The sequence below is a fragment of the Penicillium arizonense genome, assembly GCF_001773325.1.
Source record: "Penicillium arizonense strain CBS 141311 chromosome Unknown PENARI_contig015, whole genome shotgun sequence".
Lineage (NCBI taxonomy): Eukaryota > Fungi > Ascomycota > Eurotiomycetes > Eurotiales > Aspergillaceae > Penicillium > Penicillium arizonense.
Window position 1 is genome coordinate 566,206 of NW_019173292.1, and position 14,250 is coordinate 580,455.

General features: G+C 49.4%; 6 protein-coding genes across 6 annotated transcripts; 4 read left to right on the forward strand and 2 right to left on the reverse strand.

Moving 5' to 3' along the window:
- Positions 1-130: 130 nt before the first annotated feature.
- PENARI_c015G07520 (putative dynamin family GTPase) lies at positions 131-2,506 on the forward strand (the record flags this gene model as incomplete). Its single annotated transcript, XM_022633820.1, has 5 exons — positions 131-238; positions 301-573; positions 627-898; positions 950-1,082; positions 1,136-2,506. 5 exons carry the CDS (start codon positions 131-133, stop codon positions 2,504-2,506), a joined length of 2,157 nt encoding a protein of 718 aa, XP_022486435.1.
- Positions 2,507-3,647: 1,141 nt separating this feature from the next.
- Positions 3,648-4,352, reverse strand: PENARI_c015G03488 (SDR family NAD(P)-dependent oxidoreductase; the record flags this gene model as incomplete). The annotated part of the gene is made up of 1 exon (XM_022633736.1): positions 3,648-4,352. The coding sequence occupies one exon, from the start codon at positions 4,350-4,352 to the stop codon at positions 3,648-3,650; it is 705 nt and encodes a 234-aa protein (XP_022486340.1).
- Positions 4,353-5,515: 1,163 nt separating this feature from the next.
- Positions 5,516-6,937, forward strand: PENARI_c015G12092 (uncharacterized protein; the record flags this gene model as incomplete). The annotated part of the gene is made up of 5 exons (XM_022633926.1): positions 5,516-5,695; positions 5,757-5,885; positions 5,939-6,033; positions 6,095-6,309; positions 6,834-6,937. The coding sequence occupies 5 exons, from the start codon at positions 5,516-5,518 to the stop codon at positions 6,935-6,937; spliced, it is 723 nt and encodes a 240-aa protein (XP_022486217.1).
- Positions 6,938-7,157: 220 nt separating this feature from the next.
- Positions 7,158-9,051, forward strand: PENARI_c015G09312 (cytochrome P450; the record flags this gene model as incomplete). The annotated part of the gene is made up of 5 exons (XM_022633861.1): positions 7,158-7,477; positions 7,538-7,646; positions 7,707-7,723; positions 7,792-8,515; positions 8,575-9,051. The coding sequence occupies 5 exons, from the start codon at positions 7,158-7,160 to the stop codon at positions 9,049-9,051; spliced, it is 1,647 nt and encodes a 548-aa protein (XP_022486229.1).
- A 333-nt stretch (positions 9,052-9,384) lies between these two features.
- Positions 9,385-10,347, reverse strand: PENARI_c015G10620 (M50 family metallopeptidase; the record flags this gene model as incomplete). Its single annotated transcript, XM_022633891.1, has 4 exons — positions 9,385-9,594; positions 9,646-9,690; positions 9,748-10,110; positions 10,165-10,347. 4 exons carry the CDS (start codon positions 10,345-10,347, stop codon positions 9,385-9,387), a joined length of 801 nt encoding a protein of 266 aa, XP_022486345.1.
- A 698-nt stretch (positions 10,348-11,045) lies between these two features.
- On the forward strand, positions 11,046-13,601 carry PENARI_c015G00559 (GH92 family glycosyl hydrolase; the record flags this gene model as incomplete). Its single annotated transcript, XM_022633666.1, has 2 exons — positions 11,046-11,672; positions 11,730-13,601. The coding sequence occupies 2 exons, from the start codon at positions 11,046-11,048 to the stop codon at positions 13,599-13,601; spliced, it is 2,499 nt and encodes an 832-aa protein (XP_022486361.1).
- Positions 13,602-14,250: the final 649 nt, after the last annotated feature.

Genomic DNA, 14,250 nt, shown 5'->3' on the forward strand with positions numbered 1-14,250 from the left:
GGGGTTGAGTGGGCGTTGGGGTTGGCGGCTCGCTATACTAATTAGAGATATGTCCCAGCGGAACGAAATATAAGAGAGCCGATATCCCGCAGAGAAACCGTGAATACAGACATCCCAAGTCAGTATCAAAATGAGCACAAGACCGCGCCACTTCGCCGGAGTCGAGAGCTCGGAGCAGCTGGCTTTCATCGATGAGCTGCAGGCGCTCGGGCTAAGTAGCACCATCAACCTACCCGAGGTTAGTCCACAGAGTCAATTTTCATCACTGCGACCAGTAGACACGATACTAATGTGTACAAGCTCGTGGTGGTAGGTGACCAAAGCGCGGGCAAGAGCTCGGTGCTCCAAGCTATCACAGAGGTCTCTTTTCCAGTGAAAGACGGGACTTGCACTCGGTTCCCCATCCAGATCTCTTTTCGCCAGACTTCCGCTGCGAGAGAATTGCCAGTCAAGGCCACAATCGTGCCGGGTCGACAGTCCGAGAATGACGGGGCATTGATAGCTCGCATTAGGGACTTTGTAGTCGAGAGGAAGGAACTGACGACGGATGTCATAAAAGAGATTATTGAGAAGGTATGTTTAGCGCCGTGGATGGTTGGATGTAGTCTCATCGCTCGGCAATCCAGGCAACAGAATGTATTTTTGGCGCGCATCAGCCGGGAAAGAGGGTGAGTCTGAGTGATGCAACACTGCGCATTGAGCGGTCAGGCCCAGACGAGATGCATTGGACCATCATCGATCTTCCGGGACTCATACGGGGCGACAAGAAAAATCCAAAGGAGCATGTGTTGAAGGGCGCGAATGGCGACGGGCCGGAAGATACCTCAATGCGGATGAATGCAGCTGTTGCATCGGACCTGGCACGTAGATATCTATCGAACGACCGGAACATTGTCTTGTATGTTACCGGACAACATTCTCCATTACACCCAGGCTGATAGCTAGACAGGGTTGTCATTGATGATGTGGATGTGGAGCGACTCCGGATTTTCGAACTGATGGAGGAGATTCCAGGCCTGGAAAAGCGATGCATTGGCGTGCTGAACAAGTGTGATCGCAAACAAGAGGGATCGGATGAATGGGTATGTCTTCCTCTAGAGTCCACCCTAACGAGTCATGCTAAGTCCCAAGTCAGATGGTCAAGCTCCTTCAGAACGACCTTTCTACTGTTCCTCGCCTCGATCACGGGTGGTTCGGATTGCGAAGTCGAGTCCCTAACGAAGCTCACATCACCGATGCGGAGCGGGACGAACGAGAAAGTGCCGAATTCATGAAGAAAGACTGGCAAGAAGTCGCGAAAGACCGCACCGGAATACAAGCGCTGATGCGATATGTCGACAAAGAACGACGAGCGCAGATCCAGTCTGGTATCCCGCACATTGTGGCGGAGATTCGACAGAAGCTTCGGGAATGCGAATCTGATCTGAAACGCATGGGTGAAGCTCGAGATAGCCCGAAAGCTCAGCGGTACTTTGTCCTCCAGTTTTGCAATGAGATGCAGCGCATGGCAGAGGCAACGCTCAGAGGTCAATATCAGATTGTGCCTTCCCAGGATCCGAGGATCATGCTTCGATATGAAGTGCAAAGTCGCCTGGATCAATTCTATGAGGATATGGCGGATCCCGCAAACATACCGCTTCCGTTCACAGACTACGAGCGAGACCTGAAATTCCTCGGCTCTACCAGCCCAGACCCAAGAATATGGGACAAAGTCGTCAGGGATAGTTCCGGTCTATACTCTGAAATATACAAGGAAGCCAAGATCAGCGAAGGCTGTAGTCTTCCCGGCACTGTGCACCCAGACGTGGAGGAGAAAATCTTCCGCAAGCAGTCTGTCCATTGGGAAGGCATTGCCCGCCGGTTTGTCGATGACGTGAAAGATCTGGTTAAGAACTGCCATGATGTTCTAATCCGCATTGCCATCCCCAACAGTAAAGTGCGATTGGAGGTCAGTCGCATAATGGGCAAGACACTGGAAGAGTGGCACAAGCATGCAGACACAGCTCTTTCCGAGCTATTGGAGGATAATCAAGCCAGACCGTTAGTAACTCGTAACCCGCGGTTGCAGGCAGACACGAACATTGCGGATCAGAATCGTGGCGAAATTCTTCTCGGGAAAAGGTCGTCCAAAGGATCATCTACAGACCATGATCAGAATGGCGATGTCAAGGGCAACCTCAAGGCTAATGACGACCGTCCTCGCTTTATCTCCACGATTCTCAGCCAAGTGTTATTTGTCCGTGCTAGGCTGGAGTCGTACTATGGGATTGCGTTGCATCGCTTTATTGACAATGTAGCGATGCAGGTGGTGGAGCGACATATACTGGGACCAAGATGTCCAATGCTCTCCCTGTCCGTCGAGACCTTTGCTAGGTTAGATGACGAAGAGCTGGATGCTATAGCCGGAGAAGATCAATCCGATGTGAGAATGCGAACCAGGCTCGAGAGGCTGCAGTCTCGGTATACCAAAGCGCTCGAGAAGTGGGAGAGGTTGAGGGTGCTTTAGAAGTAAGCCCTGGCGCTATCTATGGCTGATCATTTTCCCTGCGCTGTTATCGCATCTGTTGAATATGTAATCAAAGATATTTATGCCGATTATTTAGTTCCACCTACGTACTTGATTTCCTCTGCCACTTCTTGGCGTTCCCTTTCCGTTTTAGTGCTCAGACCTTGCCGCTTTTTGCCAACTGAGTAGATCTGAGCAACACAACGACGACCGTTCTCCAGGACGATCGAAGGTCAACAAGCGTCGTACTCTCGGGAGACTTCAATCGCCACCATCCAACATACGGCGGCAATCACATCCAACCTAGGTTTATAGAGGATGCAAGGGAACTGATCGACTTCTTGCAACCCTATGGCCTACACGGCTGCCTTCTCTGGGGGACGGCGACCTTTTGGGCTCAGAGCGACCCGGGGAGGAATTCCACTATTGACCAAACCGTAAAACACTGACCGGACCTGCTAGTGAAGTGTCAACTTTACCACGAAGACTACGGGTCGGATCACCGCGCAACGTACTCAGAATGGAGCCTTACAACTAGTGTAAGCCCATCCTCAAGGCGAGGAAGGCCTACAACTGCGCGTACTGGGACAAGACCGGCGACAGAGTACTTCGACAAATAGATAGGTCTATGGAAGGAGGTGAAAACGAGACCGGCGCTACACGACGCAGTCGAAAGGCTCACGGGGCGATGGAACACTTCATTTGCGGTAAGGAAACAATTCTATAGAGATATTTTGAAATCAACATTAACTAAATCAATTCAGTTTGCCCAATAGCTTTATCTGACACTGAGCTCACAGCTACTTCATTGATTACATACTGAAAACCGACGTGCGCGTGAGTCGACGATTTATCTAGTGAATATAGCCCCCAATGCCGACCAATTCTCAAGGGCTAAGATTTCCACATTGACTTCCAGCCTGCATCCTGAAAAGGCCACCCGCCAAGCCCAATGCTAAGCTGAGTACTCTCTTCGATTTCCTTGGCCTTAGCCTTGAGCTCATCAACATCCCAGTTTGCCCACAAAAACTTTCCCTTCAAAAAACGAGCTTCGGGGCTTGCAAGCCAAACGCTGAAGCTCGCCGGTAGAGAAACTAAATAAAAGTCAGCTTCATGATCTCCTGTACAGGGAACCGACATTTCACTTGCCGTGATCCTCGATGCCAGTGGCTTTGACACCTCCGGCTTCTTTGTTCATTGCGGTATCCACGATACCAGGCTGGATATGAAACACGCTTAAATCTGGGTTCGCAAAGGCCAAAGAATCCCAAAGGCGGAATACGGCCAACTTGGCGATGCTGTATGCAGCAAATCCAGGTCCAAAATTCACATGCGCAGCAGACGAATTGATATCGATAGCGACCGCATCCGACGACGCATAGTAAAGAAACGCTTGGGCAACCGACAATGACCCTTTGAGGTTTTGCGTAATCGCTTCAAGGAACTTGTCGCTGTCCACATTCCCGACTGGATCCTGGGGCCCAATTATAGCAGCACCGCTAACCAAAACGTCAATTTTTCCGCCGCGGGCAAATTCGGCGAAAGCTGCGTCCACTTGGTCCTTGTTTGTAACATCTGTAGCGGCCACGAATACCTCGACGCCCGGGAACTTGTGCTGAATGGAGGATTTGGTGTCGAGAAGAGGTTGTTCTCTACGGCCAAGCAGGGCGATTCGAGATGCGCCTGCTTCGGCAAACTGGCGAGCTGTTTCTGCACCGATGCCCGTACCCCCTCCGGTTACTACCACTGTCCTTCCTTTGGCAGAAAGCTCGGGACGGATAGGGGATATGGACTGGTACGTTTCCGTGTGCCATTTTGTAGTTGGGGATGGAAAGGGTGCTGCCATAGTTGCAAGAGGTATGAATAGGTAGAGATATTGGATTATTTTTTCAGTGAAGAGAATACTTTTCAAAGAACAATGTGTATTCTTATATGTTGTCCAGTCTCTTGGTCCATTTTGGTGACGGAACTGTGCAATTTGCATCCGTTAGTGTAATTATCGGAACTACAAAAGGTTCCGTCAAATTTTGAATAGTAGAATTGCTGACCACTCTTAACTAACGTGGCCAGAGAGAAATGTTCCGGAATCGTTGAAACGCATCTCTGGACATGCTCGGCAATTACAAAATGTATCGCCCGAGCTGACAAATGCCCATCGACTGGTGGGGAACCCCTTGATCCCAACGAATTCTAATGGAATTCTAATATGGCACTTATCCATGATTCCCAGGATATACACGCGTAAATTCAGCTTGAAATGTCCGAAAAAGATGTACAATCCGTTTTGCGGTGCGGGCAATGTAACAAACCGTTTGATCGGGGTAAGTTCCACTTCCACTAACAACTTCATGGCCACGAATTTTTACTAACATTGACTAAATTTTAGAGTCTACGCTGAAGCGACATGGGTACTATTGTCGGTCTCGAGGAGTTGAAAAAATTCCTCGATCTCGATCTTGTCTTTATTGTGCAAGAACGAAGACGCGTTGCGATAAGAAGCAGCCCGAATGCTCGAGGTGCAAAGCTAAGGGCATTGAATGCCAGTATATCTCAAAGTCGCCCAAAGCCAGAAGACCAAGCGTTCAGAACAGCAATTATCTGAGTATTCCGAACTACCAAGAACCAGAACACGATAGAGATACAATTTGCGATAGTGAGCTCGGTATTTTAAACCAAGAGCTCGCAGACTTTGGAGGTGAATATTTCAGCTGGGATATACCAGATATTATGTTACCAGATAACGAGTTCGGGGACTTTCTGAATCTTCAGTCAGACGAAATCGACCATTATCCCTCAACAGGAGGGTCAGGGGGATCTCTAATCTCTCGCTCGACACCTCCGGTCAACCAGGAAGTTCAAATAAGGCAGCCCATTCCTCCTTCCAGCCGGTCAATACCAGCAGTACCGACTTTCAATCCTCGTTCATTTATCCAAAGATCAAATACGAAGGCTGGAACGGAAAGAAGCGCCACTCTCATCCGGCATATGCTAAAGTCATATGTCTTGAAAATGTTGCGTCACAATTCACTTCCACCGTTTATCCATCCATATTTGGTATCCGCTGAACTTGACATGGAGCCACTTGATAACTGCATCAATTTGGTCCATATGATCAGCGGCGAGATGAAAGGGGGTCGAAAGCTGTTCTGGAGAAATGTGCGGATGGAGTGCGAACGACTGTGTGCTGAGGTGCGAGGTGTTGGTAATTATTCGGGGATTTGGCACACAAGAAGCTAATGAATATTTTCAGCGTTTGAAATTGACGAAATGGGAACTCCTTGCTGCTATGCAAGCCCTTTCTATTTATATTATTATCCGACTGGATGAAGGCGAGACGGACTACAATAGCTTTGATTCACTTTTATTCGCGACAGTGATTGTGAGTCTGGCCCGATTTACGCCCTACTAACTTGATTCTAATGAAAAGAATAGGTCATAGCTCAGCGGCTCATGGATAGTGGCATTCCTTGCAACTACAGTCTGCATGGAACATGGCAAGATTGGCTCTTCGAGGAATCAAGACGAAGGTTTGTTATCTACCTACTCACTTGCACTGGATTGGCCGTGAAGATACTGATCGAATCCAAGACTATCCGTGGTTTACCGAGTTGTCAATATGTTGTTCTACTTTGAGCCAGCAGCGATGTGCAATCTGCCAGCGGATCTAATTCTTGCACCGCTACCAGGGAATAAACAGCTTTGGGAAGCGAGTAATGAGCTGGTGTGGAAGTTGGAAAGTGAGATTCAAGGTGGAGTTCAGACTAAATTTGGTCTGGCTGGCAGTGGAGAGCTTGTCAGACTAGGTGAGGAATGTAGTGAGGGAGTGCTGGTTCATACGTCTATCACTGCCAAGAACCCGGAAAGGACTGCTGCAAATTGGGAAGAGTGGTGCGAAGGAATGGATGGGCTTGGTGGGCTTGTTATGCTTGTTGCTTCTATGGTAATATAGTGATTTGAATCTGATGGATGTTGGTATACGAGCGCAACAAGGAGCAATCTCTTTGTTGGGGCAGTTCCCCGATAGCTTTCTTCAATTACCAGCCCCCAGAAATGATTGCCCAGATCTTACTTTTTCGCTTCCCCGCCCTTATAATTTGTTGGCCTCGACCAGTGTACGGGGTTTTTTTTTTTTTTGTATTTGTTCCGCTTATTCTTTGACCAAGTAAGCCCAGTGGTATCCTCCGGTGAAATATAGCATCTCTGCGCGCCTGTATACTCAAAGATACGAGAAAACAGACCGCGAGCTTCATTTTGGAAATTAGGTTTTTTGTAAAAAAAAAAAAGGGGTTTGATGATGCGGAGAGAACATCACACTGGTGCACCGCAGCTGGCGGGTATCTTTACGTTGTGAAACTGCTAGCAGCGCAGTCTCTTGCTAAGAAAGTGTCCGCGGACTGCTTTGGCAAGACAGCTTTCGCCATCTTGCAGTAAGCTTGGTGCTTATCTGCGAATTGGGCCAGTTAAACCTACTATTCTTCGTGGCTGCATCTGACGTGGTGGCTATGCACGGCCAAGATACGAGTGTTCCAAGCGGAGCCCAATGATAGTTTAGCCGTAGCTCTCTCCATTTTCCAAGAATGGATGGAGGGCTTTTTACCTGACAATATATTACCTGTAATTGCCCGTCCCTTCTGTCTACCATACCGCAACGATGGGGTTCACCATTTTTTCAACCGTCGCGACACTGCTTTTCGTCTACTTCTTTTATAAATCGATATCGTTCCTCCGATTTTATATCCATGCCCGCCGTGCCGGCTTTCCAGTGTACCTGTCACCTGTTTTGTCCAAAAGCATTCCGTGGCTTGTGCTCGCGCCAGCCTTCCAGCCTCAGCTCGAGAAATATCTTCCGGGATGGATCTATGAACGACTAGATTTGTTGATTCATGGCTGGGAGTTCCGTAGAAAAAGAGAGATCCATGACCGATTGGGCAGCATATTTGCCATCGTCACTCCTGATGAATGTGCGGTTTTGTGAGTTCAAATTAGTGGTCATCCCTTGGAAGCGACGTTTCTGTTTCTGATACAATCCAGCGTGGCCGATTCGGCCGTCGGCAATGCCATCCTACAGAGAAGGCATGACTTCCTCCTAGCACCTATTACGGCTAAGCTTTTAGGATTCTTGGGTCCCAATGTGTTTACGGTGTGTGAAATTCCTGCCAGAAGAGGACCAGAGATTCTTTTACTGACCTAGTAAATCCAGGTTAATGGTGATGAATGGTCGGTGGCTTCCCTCAACCCTTGCCCATGTTTGAGTCTGCCCTCTTGCTAAACATGAGCTGTCTCAGGAAGCGGCACCGCAGGTTGTTTGCCGTCAATCTGGACGAGCGAATCAGCAGAACGGTTTGGATTGAAAGCTGTCAGCAGGCTCAAAGTATGCTCGACTACGTGGTAGACCACCCGGGTGGCGAGACATTAGATGGTCTGCGCAGTATTGCGATCAATGTGATCGGTCAATCTGGGTACAGCCAGAAGCGGTCATGGTCTCCTAATTCGCGGGAGTTCACCGTGGAGGCAAACAATGAGAGAACGGCATACTTTATGACGCTCTCGATGGTGACAAGTATGTTCCTCGAAGCGGCGACGCTCCCGACAAAGCTGATGAGATTGCCGTTAATGCCACCGGCGCTTCGAAGCATGGGCAAGCACCTGGAGAGAATCCCCCAATACACCAAGGAAGTGCTCGAGGAAGAGAGACAGGCTGCCATGATCGGGTCAGTCCCTCGCCATAACTTTTTGAGCATGCTGTTGCAGCTCTCGGATGAAGAGAAACGCCGCGGACAGTCAGAGTTTTCACTGACAGATGAGGAGATTACTGGGAATCTGTTCATCTTCAGCAGTGCGGGTTTTGAAACGACCGCTAATACCATGGGCTATGCGGTTACCCTGCTGGCTGCGCACCCGGAATGGCAGGACTGGATCCGTGAGGAGCTTTGCGGTCTGGACGCGGACGTGTCGACATGGACTTATGAGGAGGTGTACCCCAAATGCCGACGTACACGAGCGGTGTTGGTAATTCTCCGTTTCTCCTTGCCACCATTATAAAAAGGTAGCTGACTTGCTTCCCACAGTTGGAAACCCTCCGCCACTTCCCACCAGTTCTTCATTCCACTCGCGCCGTACTCTCACCGCAGCAGCTCGTTGGCGCCGATGGTATTCACCACCTCGCGCCTCCGATGAATTTCTTTGTCAGCCACGTGAGCATCCACATGGATACTACAATCTGGGGTCCGGATGCCGAGGACTTCAAGCCATCGCGTTGGTTCAATGACGCCGGTGAGATTATCACGCCACCAAAAGGCACATTCCTGCCGTGGTCGGACGGACCGAGGGTCTGCCCGGGGATGAAGTTCTCACAAGTGGAATTTGTGGCGGCAATGGCGACGCTATTCCGATCTGCACGGTGCGAGCCTATCCCGACTCTTGGGTTACATAATCCAGAGGACCTTCAGCGGAGACTGCAGCACTTGATGAACGACTCTGTTTCTAAGTTGACCTTGCAGGTTCGGGATGCTAAGGCGGTGCAATTACGATGGATTCGGGACTGAGAATTTTGGCCTTGGAGTATTTTACAGAGATATCATTTGAGACCGACAGTCGATATGATACAACCAAGCAGGGGTTGTTAAGAGAGTATGTAACCAAATCCTGATTAGGATGTTTCAAGGTATGGTTCGGGACACAATCCGTGAGTGTATGTGGGGGAATCTGTTTTCGAATCCTACTGTATCAGCGATGCGATCTAGCTTCATAACAGATTTCCTCTGATATTATGTGTAACAATCTATATATTTAGGAAATGTTAGGAATACATAAAGTGTCATAATGCATGAAAATGGATATGGTCTGAATTCGTCGTGACATAATTCGCTCGCGCTCGTTTAACGAGTTGGGATGAAATGCTTGGAGTCGGACTGTTGCTGGCTGAACGATTCGGGGAATGCTGCGATACCACCGATGATACCAATAGCCATGAAGCAGAGAGAGATCAAGGACCAGATGACACCCCAGCACTGGGAGGAGCCACCATACTTCTTGGCGAAGACGCTGGCGTCGGATGTGTTGACTTTGCGTAGGATGAGATCGTCACACTGAGACAGACTGTTAGCGGGGTCAGTGAAGAGGTCTTGTTTGAGACTTACGATATCCCAGACACTGTACAAAGCGGACATGACACCGATGAAGAGCTAAGCAACAAGGGATTAGCATAATTGACGAGTACAGAGGAAGTATATGTGGCTTACCACAACCCAGCGCAAGGCTTCACCATGGGCAATGAACCAGCATGCCACCAACAAACCAACCGCAAGGAGAATAGTCAGGATAGTCAACCAGTCCCGCCGCGCCCACCAAAGTGTAAGCAAGAAGCAAACACCCAGTATAATACTGGCAACCTTGCTAGCCACAATATCAAAGCCGGCAAAAATCAAGAGTGCGCCAATGATGGATGAGCCGAGATACCCAGCGGGCAAGGTGATCGCACTGACACCACCCTGCATGTGGGTGACACCGCCTTCATGTGGATCGAGGGAGATGGATTTGACCTTTCCACCGGTGCAGCAGGCAGTGATCGCATGGCCGAACTCATGGAACGCAATCACCAACATCTGTCACATGTTAGTCGCAACACAGGAGAGGGGAGGTGAGAAAGGGTTGGTTACTTTGAAGGGCCATAGTGACCAGCGAACATATGGCAAATTCCATAGTAGTGCGATGACCACGACATAGACGGCCATCACCCCCAGAGTGATGGCTTGAGTATGGTTGACCGTCAAGCCACGACTGGCGAGTTGATGCGGGGCCGTTTCCACGCTTCGGGCTAGCGCTGCATATAGGGCTGGCATGGTGGATAATAAGTCGAGGGGAAATGTGAAAGAAATCAGCAAGGAAGTGTAGTTCACTTAAAACCTATTTATGAGAGTTTATGAGAGTTGACAAAAATGAGATCCGCGCGTTGTAGGGATGGACGCGCATGTTTGTGTGGCTGGTGTGGCGCTATTTTTAGCTTCTTGGCTTTGTTTCACTCCCCTGAACCATAGGGCTGAATTGCCACAACTTGAGTAAATATCGTACGGAGGCTCGACGCGAAAAGGCATGTATGATATTTTGTATAGAAAGCTGATCTATATAAACATAGATAAAACATTCACCGAAAGTGGCTCAATCCTCTTGCTTTACAGGCTCTAAGCCGTATGTGGTTAGTGCCAAAGACATTATTCTCGACAACTCCAAGGTTGCTACTCTCATGGCACGTGAGAGCAAGGGCCTTTCCCTTTACTCCTTTCCATCTCTTGGCCCAAATATATTGAGGCCTCGGATTTCACTGCGACCTGCAGGTGCTACCACACCCCGCAAATGCGGGGATGGAAATTGGGATCAACAAAGATTGAGCCGTTTAACCGATACTATTGCAAGCTAACGGAAAGTAAGTTAACAAGAATGCCAATTCTTCAGTCCGTTCCCAGGTATTTTCCCAATAAATTTGCACCTACCATGAACTCTTGCCATCCTTGACCTTTCCAAACCCAAAGCCACAGTCAACATGCTGGGTGTTCTACCAGTCTTGGTCGCAGGACTCGCAGGATGTACATGCGCCCAGCCAAAGGGAACAAAACATCGCAGCACAGATTACCATGAAAATGCAGGTGTTCTCAACTTCGTCAATCCCCTTATCGGCACTTATGGAACAACCCCAAATGGAAATGGCGGTATGATCCCCTCTGTCTGTCCCCCATTCGGAATGACGCGGTGGACACCCCAGACTCGCGAGAATTTCATTTCTCAGGTTCCCTATGGCGACAGTGACCGTCTTATTCATGGATTCCAGGCTACTCACCAACCTGCTATCTGGATGGGCGAATCTGGTCAGGTGGTCTTGACGCCAGGTATGGGTGATGTTCAACCATTGTTTGAGAATCGCGGGTTGGAGTTTCGGAAAAAGGATGAACGGAGTACGCCGTACGTCTATGAGGTTTTGGTGAACGCCACCCAGCTTATGGATCGTGATTGGAATGCCACGGCCGAGGCTGTTGGTGACGGGGTGGTTCCCGGGGGTGCTGGAGCCGTTCCTGATCAGGTCAAGGAGGGCGCTAATGGACGGACACGAAAACGTGAAGTGGAATCGACTCTTTGCACTCAGTCTGATGAGGAGTATGAGCGATCTATTCAGGTAACTATTCCAAATTATGATTTGTTGCTGTGGATGATTTCTGATGTTTTCTTTTAGATTGCCATGTCGGCAGATGCTCACGTTGGCCACCTTCGCTTCGATTTCCAAAGCGCCGATGGCGAAGCTCAGGATCCTTGGGTGTTCATTCAAGCTTCCCGTCGGAACTGGACTGGTGAAGTCCACATTGACGCGAAGAATAAAGAGATCTATGGCTACAACACCGAGCGCCAGGATTACCTTCTCGGGCCAGACAAAGCACCTTCATTTAAGGGATACTTCGTGTCCCGATTCTCCGAGCCTTTTATCGAGTATGGCGTCACGAACGGCGGTTCTTTAATGGAGAATGAGAGCCAGCGACATGGAAACTTTACTGGCGCATATGTCAAATTCAGCAGCAAGACATCGCGCGTAGAAGTGCGGACGGGCGTTTCATATGTCAGTACCGCCCAGGCTCGGAAGAATCTCGAAATTCAGACTCCGGATGGACACTCATTCGAAGACACCGTCGACAAAGTGAAGTCCGCCTGGCTTGAGAAGCTGGGTCGGGTGTCCATCAAAGGCGTCAATCATACTGATCCAGATCATGACCCTCGCACTATCTGGTATACCGGCCTCTTTCACGCCCTCCAATACCCTAACGACTTCTCCGAACCTACATCAAAGAAGGATGGCGCCCCACGAACCTTCTACTCCGGCTATACTGATAGCATCCACACGGAGAACGACTCATACTACCAGTCCTGGTCAATCTGGGATACGTACAGAGCCGAGCACTCACTTCTAACCCTCTTCGCCCCGGAACGTATCAACAGCATGATGCGCTCGTTGCTCCGCATCTTTGATTGGACTGGCTGGTTGCCGATGTGGGCAAACCTCGTCGAGACGAACATCATGATCGCGACAAATGCAGATGTAGTCCTGGCCAATGCATTGGAGCGCGGATTCAGGGGATTTGATATTGCCAAGGCTTGGAAAGCCGTCAAGAAGGATGCATATACCCCGCCTGACCATGACACCGAGCTGCTCTACTATGACCGCGAGCCGGGAACGTCGTATGAGGCTCGCGCTGGTCTCACAGCATATATGAAGCAGGGATGGGTATCGAACGATGGATGGTCCGAAGCGGGTAGTCGGACGTTGGATTACGCTTTCGATGACTATGCCTGTTCCATTGTTGCTGCGCATGCCGGAGCGGACAATGCCACTGTGGGCGCACTGCGCGAGCGAAGTGGGAACTACGCTTATATCTGGAACAACGAGACTCAGTTCATGCAAGCTCGCAATGCGAACGGGAGTTGGGCGGATAGTACCTGGGGTTGGACGGAGGGTGATGATTGGGTATACACCTTCGACGTGATGCACGACGTGAAAGGCCTAGCTAGGCTGTTCGGTGGACGTGAAGCTCTGCGAGACAAGCTGGATGCCCATTTCAAGGGTGGCCATAATGATCATACCAATGAGCCGAGCCACCATGTGCCTTACCTGTATTCCGTCGTTGGATACCCCAACCAGGCAGCGGAGACTATTCGGGATATTGCCTGGTCGAACTATAATACCACCAGTGGTGGACTGGGAGGCAATGAAGATCTGGGTCAGATGAGTGCCTGGTATGTTTTCTCGGCTCTGGGTTTCTATCCTGTCAATCCCGCCAGTGACGAGTATATTGTTGGTACTCCACTTTTCGAACATGTGTCCATTCGCCTTCCCAGTGGCGCGAGCACTGGCGGACAGGTTGTGAATGGCAAAGAGCAAATGCTGGAGATTGTCGCCCCGGGCGCATCTACTATGCCGTATATTCGGAGCCTGAAGGTCGACGGAAAGGCCGTTACCTCTCCAGTCTTGAAACATGGCCAGATCGTGCACGCCAGAAAGATTGAGTTTGAGATGAGTGCGACTCCAACATCCTGGGGGAATCTGCCACTATGGTGAGATTATATGTCAGAGATGGCGCTAAATCGACAAAGTCCCAACAGGGGTAGAAATAGCCAACGCCAAGGATTATCAATAGTGGACAGGGTAGCTCGTGCGATTATTGTTCCGCCACGAAGTTTTACCCCTTGGCATGCACAGCAAGCCCCATTCTCTTGTTAATTTGGTGTTTTTGTTACCCTGAGAAGTTGATTGGTGTCCCCCCACATGGATGTAGAATCACATCATTCCTTTGCTCTTTGGCAAATCATTGCACCATCATAGATAAGGCTTTGTCAACTTAGTAGATCGGACTTTTGACTAGATCTGCATAAATTGCGATTTTCATTTCAAAATTTCATGCTCTCTCGTTTCGTTGTGAAGGTCCAGTTTAGATGTGTAATGTTGAACTATCTCTTGTACCACTCAGCAAATCACCCGAACAATCTCTTATGCAAGGCTTCACAAGATACGAAAGAGTACCTGCAAACTAGATTACACGAAGGAGCGAAATACACCCCGGCTCATCACGCCATCAATCTTCCAGATGGCCCATGACGCCTGAGCTTAGCCAAGTAATTAATTGCCTCGAACGCGGGATCTTGTGAGAATGCAGCGATGTATATAAAGTCGGACATTCCGAGTATGTTGCACAAAATATTGCTCCTCC